Source organism: Bos indicus x Bos taurus, chromosome 19 (genome assembly GCF_003369695.1).
Source record: "Bos indicus x Bos taurus breed Angus x Brahman F1 hybrid chromosome 19, Bos_hybrid_MaternalHap_v2.0, whole genome shotgun sequence".
NCBI lineage: Eukaryota > Metazoa > Chordata > Mammalia > Artiodactyla > Bovidae > Bos > Bos indicus x Bos taurus.
Genome location: NC_040094.1, coordinates 20,859,292 through 20,877,696, shown reverse-complemented (window position 1 = coordinate 20,877,696; position 18,405 = coordinate 20,859,292). Strand labels below are relative to the sequence as shown.

Here is an 18,405-nt window from a genome sequence, read left to right as displayed (position 1 = left end):
CTGTCCTTAACTGCCCTTCAGGAAGCTGCCCCTTCAGCTAGGGTGTCTGTCTCCATCGTGGGGCAGGGGTTTGCCTGATGTCTCCCAGGTCACTCAGCCAGTGAAGTGGGGGATGGGCTGGACTCTGTTTTCTTTACCCTCTGCCAAGTGCAGAGCTGGAGGGCGGCAGCAAGGTCAAAGGAGTAAGGCAAGCCTGTTGGGTTTCCTGGAGCAGTGGGCCTGCCAGCCACGGGCACAAGTCTGTCAGGCCTCCAGTTCAGAAATGCAGAAACTCAGCCAGGGAGCGTTAGGTATGGACAGTGACTAAGCCAAGCTACTTTCTGAGCTTCTTGAAGATCTCCAAGAGCCAGAGAGAAAAATGTGCTGCATTTTTGCCCCGATTCTTAGGATTCTTGCTTGCTCCCTGACTACCATTTTCTTAATATTAAATTTCAGTTCCAGCCCTTTATAGTGTTGTCCTTAATCCTCCACCTTAGCTCAGCTGGCAAAGAATCCGCCTGCAATGCAGGAGACCCCGGTACGATTCCTGGGTCGGGAAGATCTGCTGGAGAAGGGATAGGCTACCCACTCCAGTATTGTTGGGCCTCCCTGGTGGCTCAGCTGGTAAAGAATCCACCTGCTATATGGGAGACCTGGGTTCGATCCCTGGGTTGGGAAGATCCCCTGTAGAAGGGAAAGGCTACCCACTCCAGTATTCTGGCCTGGAGAATTCCATGGACTGTATAGTCTGTGGGGTCGTAAAAAGTCAGACATGACTGACCAATTTTCACTAATCCTCCACCAGGGGGAGCCTGGGTTGCAGGGCAACTGAGTGCAATGGGGCATAGGCCCCAGTGAGAAGGTCAGGTCAGGTGGTAAACAGAAATACATGAATTATGGCCACACAGCAGTGAGTGACCAAGCTCTACTCCCTGTAAGCACGGCTCTGAAGCACTGCAGTGTAACACAGGTTTATTAGAAATTAGTGTTTGCTTCCATCACCTATGCTGAGCAACAGAGAATTGTAGTTACATGATAAAGAAGTTCTTTCATGCCAGGACCTGTGCCATCCTTCAGCAGACCCTGGTCAGGTAATAGATCAGAACCTAATGCTGGCCCGTGTGGTTAACAGCAGGCTTCCAGTTTTCTTAGAAACTGACAAGGTTTAACCTTGATCCACACTTTTTGTGTACATTCCCCAGGGCTGCTCAGAATTGAAAAATTTACACAGCCAAGAGCATTTTCTGAATGGGGCTGGGAAACTCAAAATTCCCCAAACCCTTACAACACAGTCTGACTTTAAAAGCTAAGATTACTTCAGTGAGTTCAATGTTAGTATTTTAAAACCAAAGAGAGATTTTCAACTGGAAGAGATAAGTGCCCAGAGTCCCAGACTGTTGTGCTGTCTCAGGAAGAAAAGACTGCTCACCACTGAGACAGCTGAGGATCTCAAAGTCCCAGCAGTGAAGAGAGGCCCAGGGACTGGGGAGGTTAAGGGACAAGCATTAAAATACCTCAGTGGGGAGCTGGGACTTTGAGTATTAACGGGCTTTGGGAAGGCAGCTGAGGAAACAGACTGGTGGCCTCAAGCAGAAGCATTCCAGTCACTGTGGGAAACCCAGAGTTGGAATCTGGCCAAAGAAATGGATTTGTCTTCATCTTATTACTCCAGTGAAGGCTTGAAGAACCGTTCATAGCTGACCATCAAGGTGCCTCACCTGAAAGTCTATACATTCAAGAGTACGACTAGCGTAAAACGCCTGATTAGAGTCACCTTTCTCCTGCCCTAGCACAGGTCTTCGTGTCTACTAATCCTGGCCTGGCATTTGCCCATAGGCTCAACTGTAAGCAGCCACTTAGCTATGGTCAGAGTAGTCAAGAGACATGAACTTGATCAGCTATGTCCTTTCCTGACTGAGTGGGTACTGCTGAGTGCAGTGCTGGTTTGTTAGGTTGGCTGAACAGCTCCTTCCTGGTGGCATTCCTTTAGAAAAGAATTCAGATAGGCAGCTGCCCGCGGGCCAAGCCAAACAGAAGGGAATGAAAACCGAAGCCCTGAAGAGGAGCTTGGAACTTGCACCCTTACCCAAGGGTGCGGCATCTCTAGAGCCAAATTTACCCAACAAGAAAGAAATGAAGAACCCTTTCAAGGCTTTTAGGCTACACACATTCTCCTGTGTTCAGGGACTCACCACTGGGCAGAACCACCATCCCCAAAACCAACAACATGGATGGGGGCGGGGGGATGGATGGCCAAGCATAACCACCTCAGTGGGGCCCCCGGGAATGCAGGGCTCTGTGTTTGCTGTCCTCGGATGACGGGCAGGTGGGTGTGGGGCCCATGGGCTCCAGCCTTCCTGCTGCAGCTCCTGCCCCCTGCCACCACAACGGCCCTCTGAGCTTACAGTAAGTGAGAACAGCTTGCTTCAGAGCCAAGGGCGAGAGAATCAAAGAGAACAGTCATGTAAGACCCTAAAAGTCAGTGCATATGTGACTCTGAAGATGTGGGGGTAAACGATCCTTTCTTCTAGGGGTGTTATTAGGACCACAGGTCCTAACTTACACAAACTCACCCCGTCAGTGCTCTTTGGGTTGGCTGCTTGGCCACTGTGGCAAAGCTAGAGCTGGTCAGTTTTTTTATTGCTTCTTTCCCCTCCCTTAGATTGACTCTACAGGGAAAAGGGGATTAGATCAGAAGATGACGTGGGTCAGGGCAGATTACAAATCTCCTGAATAAAAGTACAAAGTGCTTAAAGAAACAGATCCCAAAGGTAGCAAAAGGGCCAAGGGTTCTGCTTTACCACGGATCTTGGAACCCGGGAGGGGTAGCAGAAATACCCAGTCCCCTCATTATTCAACTAAAACTAAAAACTAGTCATTTCCTAGATGATTTGTTAAAAACGTAACTCATCAAGCCTGTGCTTAGGAAAAAAGGAGCCCCACCTCCTGTAAGAAACTGGGCCTCCACAGCACCAGAAGCCACCTTCCTCAGAGAGAGACCCGTTCCCCGTGGGCCTCCCCTGAGGCCTAAAGTAGCCTTCAGCAGAGCAAAGGTGTGCTCAGCCAAGGGAGGAGGGGAATGCTCCCAATGGGAGGTGGACAGGTCAGTCCACTCAGCCCAGGGGCAGAAAGGGAGGGGCTGAGCAAAGGGGCCAGTCCTGAAGTGCTGAGGGAGCCGGGCAGAGAAATTCGAGCCCTCCGCTGCTCAGGCCCTCTGACCTCCTGGGCAGGTCCTGTTGTGCCTCTGGGTGCTGGGGCAGAGACCCAGCCAGCAGCAGAGTGGGGTGGCCGAGGGGGCGGGGCTCCACAAGAGGGGCAATGGGGCGTCCCGTGCCCTGACTCCAGGAGGGTCTCATTAATCACGATGGGAGGACTGGTGGCCGAGCTGCCGGTCATCGTAAGTGCTGTAGCGCTTGACGTGGATGCGGCGGACACGGTCCCGCAGTTCCAAGGTTTCCTCATCTTCACTGGGGGAAGCCTGGCTGCGGTTCCGGCTTGTGGCCTCCAAGAGGGAGTTGTCAGGGACTCGGGGGGTCTCATAGAGTAAGACGTTGAGTGTCTCCTCATAGATTCGGGCCTCTGGGAATTCCACCTGGGACGAGAGAACAGCATGAGGTTTCATCCCAAAGAGGGCACAGCATGTCAGGGCCGTTGGCCCTGCTAACTCCATGAGGCCTCCAGAAGTCTCTCAAGAGACATGACTTTCTGTCTTGCGAGGGCAGGTGGAGGTGTCCTCTGAAGGAGGCATGAGGAGATGTATTCTATGGACATAAAGATGCAGAAGACTAATACCCTGCCCCACCCAATCCCAGACCAGTGGACTAGTATGTGGAGAGGTCAGGGCCTTGGCTCTGTGGTCAGGCCTAGGTACAAACAGCTCCCCCACTTACTAGCTGTGGGGTCTCAGGCTTAACTTTGTGGTGCCTGAGTTTCCAAATGTTAACACTGACCTAAGAGACTGTTGTGAATGTTATATGAAGATTGTAAAGTGTTGAGCAGAGAGCCGGGCACACAGAAAACAAAAAAGCCTTCTTGCTTTGAGCCCTTCACATGCACACAGCTCTCCCCCGAGACAAGCCGCCCTTCCACCCTGGCAGTCTTTCGTCTCCTTAACACACTGGGGCAGCTGTTCTCTGGGGAGGCACCATCTGCTGGCAGCCTGGGGAGAGTTAGCTGGGTTTGTTGTGCATGTGCGCTCAGTCATGTCCGACTCTTTGCGACCCCGTGGACACACCCCACCAGGCTCCTGTGTCCATGGGATTCTCTAGGCAAGAATATTGGAGTGGGTTGCCATTTCCTCCTCTAGGGGATCTTCCCAACCCAGGGATCGGACTTGCATCTCTTGTGTCTCCTGCATTGCCACTGGCGCCATCTGGGAAGCCCCAAGATCCTATATATATATATATATATATATATATATATATATAATATATGTGTATATACATAGAATATATATATGTGAGTATATATAGAGAATTAAATTTCTAACAGCCCTAGTCTCCGTTTTACAGATTATAAAAATTGAATTTGTCATCTCCTATCAAATCCCTTACTCGTGCCTGGTAGTGTGTTGTCACTGCAGAGACAAGCTGACTGACCAGGAATGCCCAACCAGCAAGGGCTGGAGGACTGAACAGCTATTTCTCCTGCCCTGCACTGCTTCTCCTCAGAACTGTCTCATTTTCATAACAGTTCTGTTAAATTCATACTTCCATTCTCAGATCTTCAAATGAGGAAACTGAGGCCCAGATGGTCTAAATGTCTTATCCAAAATCAGAAAACTGACTTTGGGACCAGGATTCAGATCTGAATTGGGCCAACTCCAATTACCCCCGCTGGTCAACAGCCCTGCCCCTCAGCTGACCAGAGCAGAGTTCTGTGCATTTCCTGAACTCCCTGCATTGGCTTTTGTTCTTGAGCGATACCACTGCGGTGAGTGTGGCAAACAGCAGGATGTGCGCCCGGTGGTGAAAGGTGCAGCCGCACACAGGCAGGCGGAAACCCTGTACCTTGGTCTGCTTCTTCTCGGTGGCGTACACGATGGAGGTGCAGCACACCTCTGCCAGCTTCCGACCCTGCCCGTAGAAGGACCAGCAGCAGATCTCATCACCGATGACGTCTTTGATGAAGAGCACGCGACCGTTGAAGCGCAGGGAGAGCTTGTCGAACAGCTCGATGTTTTTCAGCAGGTGGTCGTCGGAGTTGCTGAAAAACCGGTGAGAGCCCACCGGCCTGGGAGTGAGGGCCCAGCACAAGGGTGGTGCAGGCTGGGCCCTCCCCAGCCCTCCCCTCCCCTGTCGTGCTCACAAAACGAGGGAAAGTCAGGACGCCAGAGGGATGGTGAGAAAGGGTCACGGGGTCCCCTGTGAATCTGGGGGCCTCTGAGGGGAAGGAGGTGAATTGGACTTAAGTTACAACAGAGAGAGCTGAGGGAGGGCCTCCTCTCAGCAGGCCCAAAAAGAAGGAGGCTGACTGCCATCTCAACAGGTCTTCCTGTTAAGACGGCAGTCAGCTTCCTTCCCTTGCTGCAGGGGTGACCCTAGCAATATGTCTGCCCCGGGGAATCACTGAGGGCCTGCAGCCTCAGCTGTACCTAGCTATGGCCTGTTGAGAGGACACTGCAGGACGAGGAGGCCACTGGCCCGGATGCAAAGAACAAAGGCTGCCTCAAGAGGAGTTCCAGCCGCCTGGCCTCCCACCCCTGTAAGAGAATGCGGGGAAAACCCCTGGCCCACTGCCTGACGTGACACACGTTGAGTTACACGTTCATGTTCAGTCTTGTCTCCATCCCGGCCAGGGCCCCGCATTGAGTTCCAGATGCCTTGGCTCTGATTCCCCTTCTGCTCTGTTCTCCCGAGACCCAGACTCATGCCAACTGTGCCAGGCGTGCAGGTGGCTTCCCTTGAGTCTGCTGCCCAGTTTGTCCACTCAGCCCTTGCCTGGGCACCATCCCCCACCCTCGCCAGGGTGCCCCTTACCTGGTGTAGGAATACTTGTTGTTGCTCCTGTTGTACAGCAGCTTCACAACGGGCTGTGAGGGGAGAGAGCGTGAGGGCCGGGGACCTGGCACCCCCAGCCTGCCACCCCTGGCCACCCTTTGGAGGTCCCAGTACCTTGGTGGAGGATTCGATGAGCCTCTCCTCTTCCTTCAGGGAGGTGATGATGGGGATGTTGCACACAGGCTGGTAGGAGTCCTTATTGTCCTGGGTGACACACAGCAAACAAGCCTTTTTTTTCCAGATCTTCTGTTTGCCAGGCTTTTCCCAGGAGCTGTCAGAGCCCCTCTGCCATGGCCACCCCCTGCTTGTTGAGGCATCAGATAGAGATAGGAGGCTCTGGCAGGAGAAACTGCCAATTGGCAAGCAGATCCCCATTTCCAGAAACCTAAACTCCAGATACCTAGGCATATAAACTAGAAGCAGGGTCCTGTCACTCCGCCTGAGTCCATCACCTTATAAACTGACTGGCTGCCAGCTTGCTGGGGCTTCCCTTATGGCTCAGCTGGTAAAGAATCCGCCTGCAATGTGGGAGACCTGGGTTTGATCCTTGAGTTGGAAGATCCCCTGGAGAAGGGAAAAGCTACCCACTCCAGTATTCTGACCTGGAGAATTCCATGGACTGTATAGTCCATGGGGTCGCAAAGTCAGACACGACTGCACGACTTTCACTCACTTTGCCAGCTTGCTTGGCCTGGGTAACACGGTGTGTCTAACTAGTTTTGGAATCATTTCATATGTGCCATGTGGCCTTCCAGGAACTGCACCCTACGTCCCTGAAGGAGGGAGCCAACCCCGACCTCATCAGCCCGCCCTGCCTCTGCCTCCGCACCTGCAGGGCAGACTGGCACATGTTCACCAGACCCTGAATGAGGTAATATTTCGCTTCAGCCATCAGTTCCTTGATCTCTTGCCGGTTTTGAGGGAGGACGATCGTGTCATCTCGGAGGTAATTCAGGATGGTGCCAAAGTGCTTTCCGCATCGGTCTATGAGGATCCAGCCTAGGGATTCAGACAGGCCCCTGAGGGTTATTGTTTGTCTCCAGGTACCTCAGGGCAGACAGCAGGCAAAAACCACCTGACGAGCCTGGTGGCAGGTGATAAGGAGCACAGAGCCCATGGCACAGGGTAACAGGAGGAACCTCCGGCTCTGAGGTCCATGGCTGCTCTCCACCCCTCCTCCCTGAAACCAAGAAGACACAGCTCCTCCAGGCCCACCTCCTGGCAACACTCCCACCCAGCCCTGCCTGCTTTCTGCCCACTGCTCAGGCACTCTGGTGATGGTTCTTATAAGAATCTAGTCCCGTGTGAACTTTTTAAAAAGTACAGCTCTTCTCCCTGAAAAATATGTACACACACAACATTCCATGTACAGTTTCAGAGAATTCTGAAGCTGCATAAGAACTCCAGGTGAAGGAGTCCTGTACTACATGAAGAAGAAAAGTGAATCTAGATTCCAGATCTGCCAGGCTTAGGCCATGCTCTGAAGTCACTTCCTCCTCCCACCCCCCACCCCAACCCTGCCCAACAGGCCCCCACGCCTCACCTTCTTTGTCGGTCAGCACCTCCATGCGCCCACTGAACATGGCCTTGAGCATGGTGTCGTGCCGGGTTAGTGCCCGCACAGTGGTGTAGTACAGGGAACCGCCCACATTGAGCTGGACGTATTTGTTGCCCAGGCCTCCTCCCTTGAAGCCTCCAAGCTTGGGCTTGGCCCCCGAGGCTGGGCACAGACAGGTATCCCCCGACATCTCCCGCTGCAAGTAGATCACCACACGGCAGGAGGTTGGCTTGGAAGGCTCCGCCGTGGTGGAAGGGTCACGAGTGAGTGGCCAGTGGAGGCCAGAGCCTCATACTCTCAGCGCTGTGAGCAGGACATGGGAGAGAAGACAGGAGTCAGTGGAGGAGAGCCCGCAGCTGGGAGGGGACAGGAAGACAAACACTGACCATCCAGTCATTCTCTCCTTCTGAGCCCAAGACTCCCTGACAGAAGCTGAGCCTTAGGCAACGACAAAAAAGACATTCCTGCTGTTCTTCATGGTACCAGTTACCAGGTCTGGGAGCAGAGTTTCCCAGAACCCAGTGCTGGTCACCTCATCAGTGTCCCTGAGACTCCTCCCAGCTCTGGGTAACAAAGAGGTCAAGCAAACTCTTGCAGCTAATTAGAGATAGCTCCAGGAACAGACTAGGCAGAGCAGAAGACCTCACCCTGGGGATCCACCAGTTAGACTCCAGTTGTTTCCCTCTCGAGGTTCCCAGGATCCAAGATTTCCAGCCAAACCTGGGAATCCAGCCAGCCTAGGAGTTTCCCAGGAGTCCTAGGGACAGGATGCACTTCCTTTCTAATGACTCCAGGCTCGGGGCAGCCTGCACCAGTGCTTCCTTTGAGCACCACCCAGAGTCTGGCTTCAGGAAGACAAGTAACAGCAACTTCAGGAGAACACAGATTGAGCCAGGCTGGAGGGAGCTGGCCAGTGTTCCTGGCAGAGGTTATCCTGGTTCCCGCTGAGGTTTCCTGACCTTCCTCTTTTTTGGCATCAGCCCTGCCCTGAGTTCCTGAAATTGTCACCATTTTTCAGGCTAGAACAACTACAGGATGGCTATTTTTGCTTCTTTTTTCCTGAGAGGGGACCCAGCCCTATCTCCTCCTCTCTTCCCACCCAACACGAATGGGGAAAAAGAACCAAATAATCAGTCTAAGAACAATTAAGTGATTTGAAAACTGAAACACTGACAGGAGTTTACAGGACAGAGAAGCAAGGAGAGCAGAGGAAGGCGAAGCCAGACCACCCTTTGTGATTTAGGTTCTACATGAAGAATTGGTAGAATTCATTCACCAAGAGAAAACAAAAAGCCAACATTCTTTGCATGTTTACTCTGTTCCAGGTACTACCCAAGGCATATATATCATCAGCTCATTTAACTCATTTGTCAATAAAACAATATTGAGTGCCTACCAAGTTAAGCAGGAGGAAGAGATGAAATGATACTGTCCTTGACTTCAGGAATTCAAAGAAACGTGAATATTCTTGTTCATTAACAAGAATAAAAATAATAAGAGTATTTATTGTGTCCCTGCTTTGTGCCAGGTGCTGGGGATACAGATGAGAACAAGAGAGTCAGTCCCGTGAAGCTAACCTCATAGTGGGAAGACACATACAACAAGAAAATGAAAAAAGAAGGCAATTTAAGAAGCGAAAAATGTACTTAGTAAAGCGAGTGACTAGGAAGACGGACTCATTTAGATGGGGAGCCAGGGTAAGGCTCTTTGGGAAGGTGACATTCCAGCTAAGCTCTTAAAAGCATTCCAGACAGATGGAAGAGTAGGTGCAAAGTTCCTCGGTCAGACGCAAGTTTTAGAAGCAGAAATAAGGCCAAGGTGGCTGGTGCAAAGAAAGAAGGGGGAAGATGGCTGGATGCGAAGTCAGGGAAGGCAGGGACGGATCACACTGAAGAGTGGATTTTATATTAATTGCAATGAAGATCGACTGTAGGGTTTAGAGCAGGGAAGCAATATGACCTAAGATCACCCTGACTACTGTGTAGAGAGTGGACTCTGAATGCAAGAGAGCAAGTGTGAAGACCAGAAGTCTAAGCAAGAGATGATGGAAGGCTTGGACTACAGTGCTGGTAATGGGAGTCAGAAAAAAAAGTGAAATGACCTCACTTCATCATCATAGCATGCTGAAGTTTACATCATTATCTCTTCTAAGTGTAACCCAGAAGAAGTGCACTGGTTTTCCCACACTTACTACTCCACTCTCCAAGCAGTGCTTAACACAATGCCATGCACATTTGTAAGTATTCGTCAATCTGTTAGACTGAAATTGTTCCCGAAAAGATTTAAGTAGGTCCCCAGTGGCGCCAGTGGTAAAGAACCTACCTGCAAACACAGGAAATGCAGGTTTGATCCCTGGATCGGGATCATCCCCTGGAGAAGGAAATGGCAACCTGCTCCAGTATTCTTGTCCCAGGAAATCCCATGGACAGAGGAGTCTGGGGGGCTACAGCCCATGCGGTTGCAAAGCGTTGGACATGACTGAGTGACTGACCAACCTGGGAAGAATGTCCAAGGAAGGGCCAGGACAGGTGCTGTATGAAATGCTGAACTCCTTTGGTGGTTTGTACAGTATGGATGAGATGAGCGCCCCGCCCCAGCAGACTGCCCAATCAGTAAGTAATCTTGAATGGTACGAGATTACTTTACCAAACTCTGCCCACCCGGAAGGAATAAATCCACCCCTTAACAGGTTTTAACAAGTTCTCTATGCATTTTGTGTCTAGCCCCAATTTCCCCAAGATCAAAGAAAAGGAGCTCACCAAAGGTTAGGCGGCTGCCAACAAAGGAAGACAAATCCAAACTAATCTATTCTTTTCCAACAAAGCAATTGCTTTGAGCCCCTGGACGACGTCGGCTGAGATTTCAGTTGCTCAGATTCTGCCCAGGCCAATAGGTTCCAGGAATCCTGTGGCAGGTGACGCCCCAGAAGGTAATTCCAGTGAAAATGAAGTTTCCACTGAAAGCTCTTCCTTCCGGACTTTGTGTGTGGGTATTTGGGGATGCTCGGGGCCTATCTGTGTCACACTAGGCAAAGCGAATGGGAACCTAAGCGGAATAACGGGCAAACAATCACGGCGGTGTTAGAAGATGGGGTCCTAAGGAAAGAAGGTCCCAGAAATTCGTCACACCAGGGATGGCGAGGGGAGGAGCCGATCTTGGTCAGAGAGGGCGGATCTAGCAGAAAATCCAAGGTGTAATCCTTCTGCTACATCCAAAAGGCGTGGGGAAATTAAAACAGACCCAACCTCTCCATGACAGTGTAGAGTCTTTCCCAACTCGTACCCCTTCTCACTATTGAGAAACAGAAACCGGTTCTGACACCCATTCCCAGGGGAGGATTTGAGCTCTCCACCCCCCTTTCGCCGTCCCACGCCTTTTCCCCAAGACCGCGTGGGGCTCTGTTTGCTCAGCCCAGGACCCAACCATCCCTTCCCCTAGGGCATGGACCGGCTCGGCTCTCACCCTTCCCGGTGGCGCCTCTCCCCTCAGCCGGATTGCAAGTCGACACCGTGCCGCCCCCGAACTGTGGCCCCTAGAGCTCCAGCAATCCCGGGCCGAAACTCACATCCTCCACCCGAGGACTCCGCCCCAAGCCGGCTGGAGCCTGAGACTAGAAGGCGGGGCAGACCCAGCACCCAATCAGGGCAGAGGGAGGGGCCCCTGAGAGTATTTTGCGCTGAGAGCATAGCTACTTCCGGTAGCCTTTCCGGCGCAAAGGCTCTGGGGCTCGTAGGCAGTTATCCTTCCTCTCAGGCCTCTGTTTCCCAGCAGGCCCTGCGGGCTTGATGGGTCTAAGTGCTTCCGGGGTCGGGAAGTGACGTTAGAGGTAAACAGGTTCTGTCACCGTGGCAGCGGCTGAGGCTGCTGGGCAGGGTGTCGGCTGCAGCCGACTGGAGAGAGGCGCTGACTTCCGACGTTAGCCTGGGTCGCCGGCGCTGTCGCTGCGGAGTGAACAGGTAGGCCGTGACCCTGGGTTGGCGGGCTTGGGGCAGGCCCGGGGTGAGATGAGCCTAACAGGCCTGCACCCCGAGAAAAAGCAATCCCGGGGCGAAAGAAACGTGGGAGTTCCGCCAGGCTCTGGGAGCGGTTTTACCCCCGGCTAGGGCCTGGAGCTTTACGCGCTGCTGCTCGCAACTATCTTAGGAAACTGCGTCTCAGATTAAGTTCAAAGAGTTTACATAGTGAAGACGCGAGCTCCACACCCAGGTCTTCCTAATTTTCCCCACACCCCACGGGTGGAGCCTGCTCGGAGCGCCCAGCGTGAGTCCGGGGAGAGCCCGGGGGTGGGTTTGGAGGAGAACGCGTCACCACTCTCATCTTCCTAGAGCTCAGTCCGGCTCTTGTGCCCGGTGTTCCTCAGATGCGCGTGTGGTGGGAGTTGGGAGAGAATCCGGTAATAGACTTTGAACGTTCTCTGCTTCTTCTCCGGTCTGACCCTTCTCATTCAACATCTCTTCCAGCCGTGCAGCTGGCTCAGGCCAGGTACGCGGGAATCTTGCCTGACTCTCTTTCACTCCTCCCCAAACCCCTGCCTCAGTCATCCTTTACTAAGTCCTATCAACTCGACTTACAAAACATCTCAAATCGGAACACTTTTCTTCAGCTCCAAGCCTTGGTTACTGAAATAGCCTGCTCTGTTTTCACAGTCATTCATACCACATACATTCGCTGAGTGCCAGTTTCTGTGCAGGCATCATGTTAGATGCTAGGTTAACAGTGATGAGCAAGATAGTTGTAGCTCCCTCCTCTTTCTTCCTGCAACCCATTCTCTATCCTGGGTCTGAGTGATCTCTCTAAAGGGCATATCTGACTATGCCACTCTGCTGAGAATCCACTGGTTGCCCATTAAACGCTTATGAGAAAATCAGGCTCATTACTGCAGCTTTCAGAGCCCTCCGCCATCCAGCCCTAGCCTTCCCATCTCACCTCATCCCGTTTCTCTTTTTCCCTTGCTCAGCCTTTCAACCACACTAGCGTCTTGGCTCTTGTTACAGGTTCCATTTCTCAGCCTCAGCATCTTCACACATGCTTTTCCTTCTGCCTCCTCCCCTCACTTGACAAACTTCTGGACAGCCTTTAGTTCTCAGCGTGTCACTTTTTCAGAAGACTTTTGTTTGCAATTTTGGGGGGTAATTTTGTGTCCACATGAATTTTATCCTTCTGCTACAGCTTCATGTAGCACCATGTGCTTTTCCTCATACTTTTATCACAATTTGTGATTATTTGTTTACTGTCTGTCCAGAGGTCGGGAACTTGAAGCACTGAAGCGTTTTCTTGACTACTTTATCCCCAGGACAGTAGATGTTTGTGAATAAATACAAGCTCTCTGGGAAGGGAGTGCAAATTGAAGCAGATCTTTGTGCCCTCTGGTTATTTGAAGCAGTTTGGTTAGTTACTTGTGTGTGCGCTCAGTCGCTTGTTGTGTATGACTCTTTTGCGGCCCATCAGGCTCCTCTATCCATGGAATTTTCTAGGCAAGAATATTGGAGTGGGTTGCCATTTCCTCCTCGAGGGGACCTTCCCGACGCAGGTATTGAACCTGTGTCTCTTGTGTCTCCTGCTTTGGCAGGTGGATTCTTTACCACTCACCTGGTAGGTGCTAAATGCTCAGACAAGCAGTCTTCAACCTTTTAGGCGCCAGGGACCAGATTCATGGAAGACAGTTTTCCCATGGTCAGGGGGCAGAGGCAGGGCGGGGGTGATGATTTTGGGATGATTCAAGTGCATTACATTCATTGTGCACTTTATTTCTATTATTATTACATCAGCTCTACCTCAGATCATCAGGCATTAGATCTCGGAGGTTGGGGGCCCCTGACTTAGACTATATGTGCAAACAGAACAAATAGGAAGACAGATCTTTTTAAAAGGCCCAATTACAAGGGAACTCTGAATGATTAAAGTGTTTCAAAAGGAAGATGCTAGCTGACTTACTTGAATGGACTGCAGTGAGGCCAAAGGCCCTGGGCCATACACAGCTAGACATGCATTAGTTGGCCCACACAATCTTGGATGTGGGTTTTGGGTGTTTTTTTTTCTTAAAATTTTTGAATTAAAGGAGATACTGTTCTTTAAAAGTCAGATTGCATACGTAAATCTGGATTTCTGATCCTCTTGAAATCAGTTCTGGCAACAGTGGAACTTAATTCTTTTTAACCATTGCTCTTTATATGGTATACCTACCCCGGCAAGTTGCTCCCAGAATCGCCCCATTCAGAACAGAACTTCTCTAACGTATTGGGAAGGGGAACAGGGGAAGCTGGGAGAGATGGGAGGGAAGGACTGGTGCAGGGCCAGGCTGTGGTAGCCTTTGGAACACCGGGGGTTTCCAAGTTGGTGTAGCAGCCAAGAGCTAGACCTAAGTAGCATTGCCTCCCTTTTTAGACAGGGCATGTGCTCTCTTATTTTTATTTTGTATGTGTGTTTAAGCCAGAATGAGGGTGAGTTTTCAGTGTTTCCTTCCCAGAACTGAGGCATCCTTTGGACCAGGAATGCGAGGTGGCCTGGGAAGGGAGAAGATACCTCTGTTGGTTCTTGTCTACGGAGAAAAAGCCAAACTCCTTAGCTTGGCCCACAGGGTGTTTCTGATCTGGCTCCATCCGGCTTTCCCTCTCATCATGTCCTTTCAACTTCTAGTCAGGAATAGGCCCTTTCAATGGCTTTATGCTCCTGTCCAGGCTGTTTTCTCTGCTTGGAATGCCTTTCTCTGACCTCCTTACTTGGCATGTTCTCGCTGATATTTCATTCCTTTTTGTGTTTTCCGCTAGAAAGAGACTGACCCAGCTTTGGGTCCCAGTTGAGGCAGGTGTACCTGTGGCATACATTATGGGTAATATTCTTACCCCTGGCTTCTTGTGGGTTTTTTTCCTGTGTTTATTTTTAACCCTAATTTTTAATTCACTCCAATTTTCTCTTTTACTTGTCTTTCATGTTCCAGCACTATATTTGAAAAGCTCTTTTATGTCCTTTTGGGTACATAACTGGGGATAAAGAAATATGCTTATGGCTCCCAGCTTAGTTCACATGTCACTCCCTCACCCCAAGTTAACTGTTCTCTTCTCCGCCAGCTCTTTAGTGATATTTCTGTAAAAGCACTTAACACAGTGTAACTTTGCAGTGTCCATGTCTGTCTTCCTCCAGCTACACTCTGTGCTCCTCCAGGGCAGGCACCATGTTGCACGCACCTTTACCCCCAGCATCTAGCAGTGCTGGCATGTAGTTGGCACTCCAGGAATGTGTGTTGAATGAACGATGCCTGTGACAAGCAACTGGACTTTATTCTTTCCTGACCCTTGCTCCTATGACACACCTCTCCCTGGCTGACCCTGTCAGAGAACCTCTCTTCTCTGGGGAAGCTGGAAGGCAAACAGGTGAGGCTCAGAGAGGCGGAGGCAGAGGGAAGGGGGAGCCTTTGGAACATCTGGGCTTTTGTCCTTGGTGTCTGGGACCAGGAGTGGGGCTGGGCTGGAAGCTGGCTTCTCCTTGAGGGGCTGGGAAGTGATCGGGGACTGGGGCTGGTTTCTTTACAGCCATGGCCAAGGACATCCTGGCTGAAGCAGGGCTGCACTTTGATGAGCTGAACAAGCTGCGGGTGTTGGACCCAGAGGTTACCCAGCAGACCATAGAGCTCAAGGAGGAGTGCAAGGACTTTGTGGACAGTGAGTGTCGTCTGGGGGGACATGGTGCCACTCAGCTTTGTGTCTTGCCCCCACCCCTTGACTGTAGCTCTGGGCCCTGCCCAAATGGAGCTGCTGTCTCCCAGGAGGTTGAACCCGGCCCTCCTGAATTCCCATGTGCTACCCACCTTGTCTGCGAGCCCTCCTGTGCTCTCGGGTAGTCCCAGGGCACCGATCAAACACTGTAGTGGAGACAGGAGGGTGTTTGTTTAGGTAGGCCATCCCAGGAACCTTCAACTTCAGAACCATGACTTGGGGGTGGGAAAGAGAGTTAGGATTTGATTTCTTGGGAGAAATAGTGTTCTCAGTGGCAGACTTGCCATTGTTTGGAGAGTTGATCACCTGGAGTTTGGAGAGGCAGTTCAAAAGACTCAATGAAGTCATTTTTTTTTTGGTTTAAGCTAGTGATAGCCAGGATGCTTCCTGTCCCAGCAGCCACACAAGCCCAGTAGCAGCAAACAGAGCAGATGTAGCCTGTATCTGAGCCTTCTGGGGAGTCCATCGGCTCTGGAGAGAGCTTGACTGGCGGAAGGTGGTGGGTCCTCTCACACGTCTTCTGAACGCTGTGTGCACGCTGTCCTACCCTCTGGGTCTTAGTTTACTCCTCAGTAACACGGGTTCCACTATACACTGAAGAGAACAAATGAGATTAACTCCTTAAATGCTTTGAGCTTTTTATTAGCTCTGGTCACAGGTGGAAAGCCCCCAGTCCTCATCAAGTCAAATCTAGTCTTACCTGTGGCTTCTCCAGAGGCAGCGTTCGGATGCTGAGGTGGTCCTTTAGTGAGGTCAGCCCTTTGTGCTTCCTGTCATTCCTAGGACAGCAGGATGCGGTCTATCCGAAGGTGCGCCCATCAGGAGCCTCACAGCCCAAGCTACAGCTTCTGGCTGGTTCAGTGGGGACTCAAGATCCCAATACACCCCAACCCAGCTCTGGGCTCACAGCCACCCTTCTCTAGGTTCAGATCAAGGCTGTCAGACACCAAATGGCTTTTCACACAAATTAGAAGAGGTGGTTAGCTCTGCCCTCTCGCCACAAGGAAATGCTGAGGGAGAGTGGGAAGGCTGAAAAATAAAACATTTGTTTTTGTTCTTCTTTCCACGAAAGAAATTGGCCAATTTCAGAAAATAGTTGGTGGCTTAATTGAGCTTGTTGACCAGCTTGCAAAGGAAGCAGAAAATGAGAAGATGAAGGTAAGATCAGCAAGTATTTTGTCTAACTTTTGGCCTGGTTCACTAGTCTCTCATCCTTCTGGCCACCCCCCTCCTTTTTTTTTTTTTTAATCTGGTTCTTAAAAAAATTACTTTTGGCTGTGCTGGGTCTTCGTTGCTGCTGTGTGGGCTCTCTAGTTGTGGCGAGCCGGGGCCGTTCTTTGCTGTGGTGTGCGGCTTCTCACTGTAGCGGCTTCCCGTTGCGGAGCACAGGCTCTCAGGTGTGCAGGCTCAGTGGCTGTGGCAATAGTTGCTGCGCGCAGCCTTAGTTGCCCTGTTGCCTGTGGGATCTTCTCGGAGCAAGAATTGAACCCATGTCCCCTGCATTGGCAGGCAGATTCTTAACCACTGGACCATCAGGGAAGTCCCCTTTTATTTTTTTGGTTGTGGGGGGGCTAGGTGATGGGGGGTTCTTTAATTAAAACAGGATTTTAAATAATGCCTGTGCAAATATTGAATGATTATGTTGTATACCTGAAACTAATATATATCAATTATACTGCAATTTAAAAATAAATAATTCCTGGTCCAGTTAACCCACTATTGAACTTACATGCCAGTATACTTTGTTTCCTTCAATCTTCACATCATCACTGAGATACGATGAATAGGTAGTTTACCCTCATTTACGACTGAGCAACTGAACTGACCTGACCCTCATTTTATAAATGAAGAAATGAAGGCGTGCAGAGTATAGATGACTTAGCAAAGGCCACAAGGCTAAGTGGCGCACCAGATGGGCCACTGTGTGCCAGGCCCTCGATTCCTAGGTCTGCAGATGCTCAGCCGCAGCTCTGTTCTCACCAGGCACTTTGGGATCAGGAGGTTAAGCCTTCTTCTGACTTACTCCTAAAACTCTGAAGCTCGACCTTTCCCCACTCCACAGCCCCATGGTTCCTTCCCCAACTGAGAACTTTAATGAAGTAATGACGTTCTTTGGCAATATCATGTTTTTCTAGGCCATTGGTGCTCGGAACTTGCTCAAATCTATAGCAAAACAGAGAGAAGCCCAACAGCAGCAACTTCAGGCACTAATAGCAGAAAAGAAAATGCAGCTTGAAAGGTAAGCTTTGTTGTAAAGCAAGTTCTTTACTCAACTGCAATTCTGTTTTTCCTCTTGAATGGTCACCTGTTACCCTTGCTCTTCATCATTGTTCTCCCAGGAATAGTGTCTTATCATCCTGATTTGAAGATTTTAAAAATTAATTTGATGGGAAGAAAATTTGTTAATGTCAGACAGACCTCTCATAGCTTGAGGGCACACACTTGAGTGTCTGGAGCTGGCCGGCTCTCTGCAAGGAAGCTATTCAGGGCTGCAGACTTCTCAGGGGTGGGCCTAGGCAGAGCTTTACCTCATTTCTCTCTCTTGCCCTCACTAACTTCATTTTGAACTCACACCATTTCTTGGAATCATCTAAATCACTTCTATTCTTCTCTGGAAGAATTAAGTTCATGGTTTATTTTCTCCATTTTGAGAGCCTCTAACAATTTTGTTTTTCAGGTATCGGGTTGAATATGAAGCTTTGTGTAAAGTAGAAGCAGAACAAAATGAGTTTATTGACCAATTTATTTTTCAGAAATGAACTGAAATTTTCATCTTCTAGCAGGAGGGCAAAAAAAGGAAAAAACCCCCACAACCCCCAAACCAAAAAAACCTCTGTACCATTCCATGACTTGGCCAGTGACCCAAGTGTGTCACGTGAGAAGCTGTGTGAGGAACTGCAGCCCCGCTGAAGGCAGTAGCAAACCTGGGGGAGTCCGTTACAGATGTCAGTGCACATCTGCAGGCGAACATCCAGTGGCCATCGTGGTCCAGATTCTCACTTCTTGCATTCTCAGTCTCAACTGAGCAGCCTGTCAACTTGTTTTTTTGTAAATTCACAAAGCTTTGGAAGGAAAAGCAATAAATTATTATTTTCAAATGGCTTGATCTACCTCTTTTCCGTGCCCTTGAAGTGTACATTTATTAACCCATTGTAAG

General features: G+C 50.4%; 2 protein-coding genes across 7 annotated transcripts; one reads left to right on the top strand and one right to left on the bottom strand.

Annotated features, from left to right (window-relative positions):
* Window positions 1-934: 934 nt before the first annotated feature.
* Window positions 935-11,140, bottom strand: TNFAIP1 (TNF alpha induced protein 1). 4 transcript variants are annotated; one of them, XM_027518776.1, is made up of 9 exons: window positions 10,999-11,140; window positions 10,296-10,581; window positions 9,859-10,031; window positions 7,522-7,839; window positions 6,808-6,977; window positions 6,093-6,182; window positions 5,958-6,010; window positions 4,989-5,184; window positions 935-3,571 (listed from the first exon to the last, which is right to left on the bottom strand). In XM_027518776.1, the coding sequence occupies exons 4-9, from the start codon at window positions 7,724-7,726 to the stop codon at window positions 3,335-3,337; spliced, it is 951 nt and encodes a 316-aa protein (XP_027374577.1). In that variant the 5' UTR covers window positions 7,727-7,839; window positions 9,859-10,031; window positions 10,296-10,581; window positions 10,999-11,140; the 3' UTR covers window positions 935-3,334. The 4 variants fall into 4 exon arrangements, with proteins under 4 accessions (XP_027374577.1, XP_027374576.1, XP_027374575.1 ...); XM_027518775.1 differs by lacking the exon at window positions 9,859-10,031; XM_027518774.1 differs by lacking the exons at window positions 9,859-10,031; window positions 10,296-10,581.
* A 91-nt stretch (window positions 11,141-11,231) lies between these two features.
* Window positions 11,232-18,349, top strand: IFT20 (intraflagellar transport 20). 3 transcript variants are annotated; one of them, XM_027518781.1, is made up of 7 exons: window positions 11,361-11,492; window positions 11,862-12,018; window positions 14,677-14,906; window positions 15,066-15,194; window positions 16,321-16,406; window positions 17,384-17,487; window positions 17,926-18,349. In XM_027518781.1, exons 3-7 carry the CDS (start codon window positions 14,837-14,839, stop codon window positions 18,005-18,007), a joined length of 471 nt encoding a protein of 156 aa, XP_027374582.1. In that variant the 5' UTR covers window positions 11,361-11,492; window positions 11,862-12,018; window positions 14,677-14,836; the 3' UTR covers window positions 18,008-18,349. The 3 variants fall into 3 exon arrangements, with proteins under 3 accessions (XP_027374581.1, XP_027374583.1, XP_027374582.1); XM_027518780.1 differs by lacking the exon at window positions 11,862-12,018 and having other exon boundaries at window positions 11,232-11,492; XM_027518782.1 differs by lacking the exons at window positions 11,862-12,018; window positions 14,677-14,906 and having other exon boundaries at window positions 11,359-11,492.
* The last annotated feature ends 56 nt before the right edge of the window (window positions 18,350-18,405 follow it).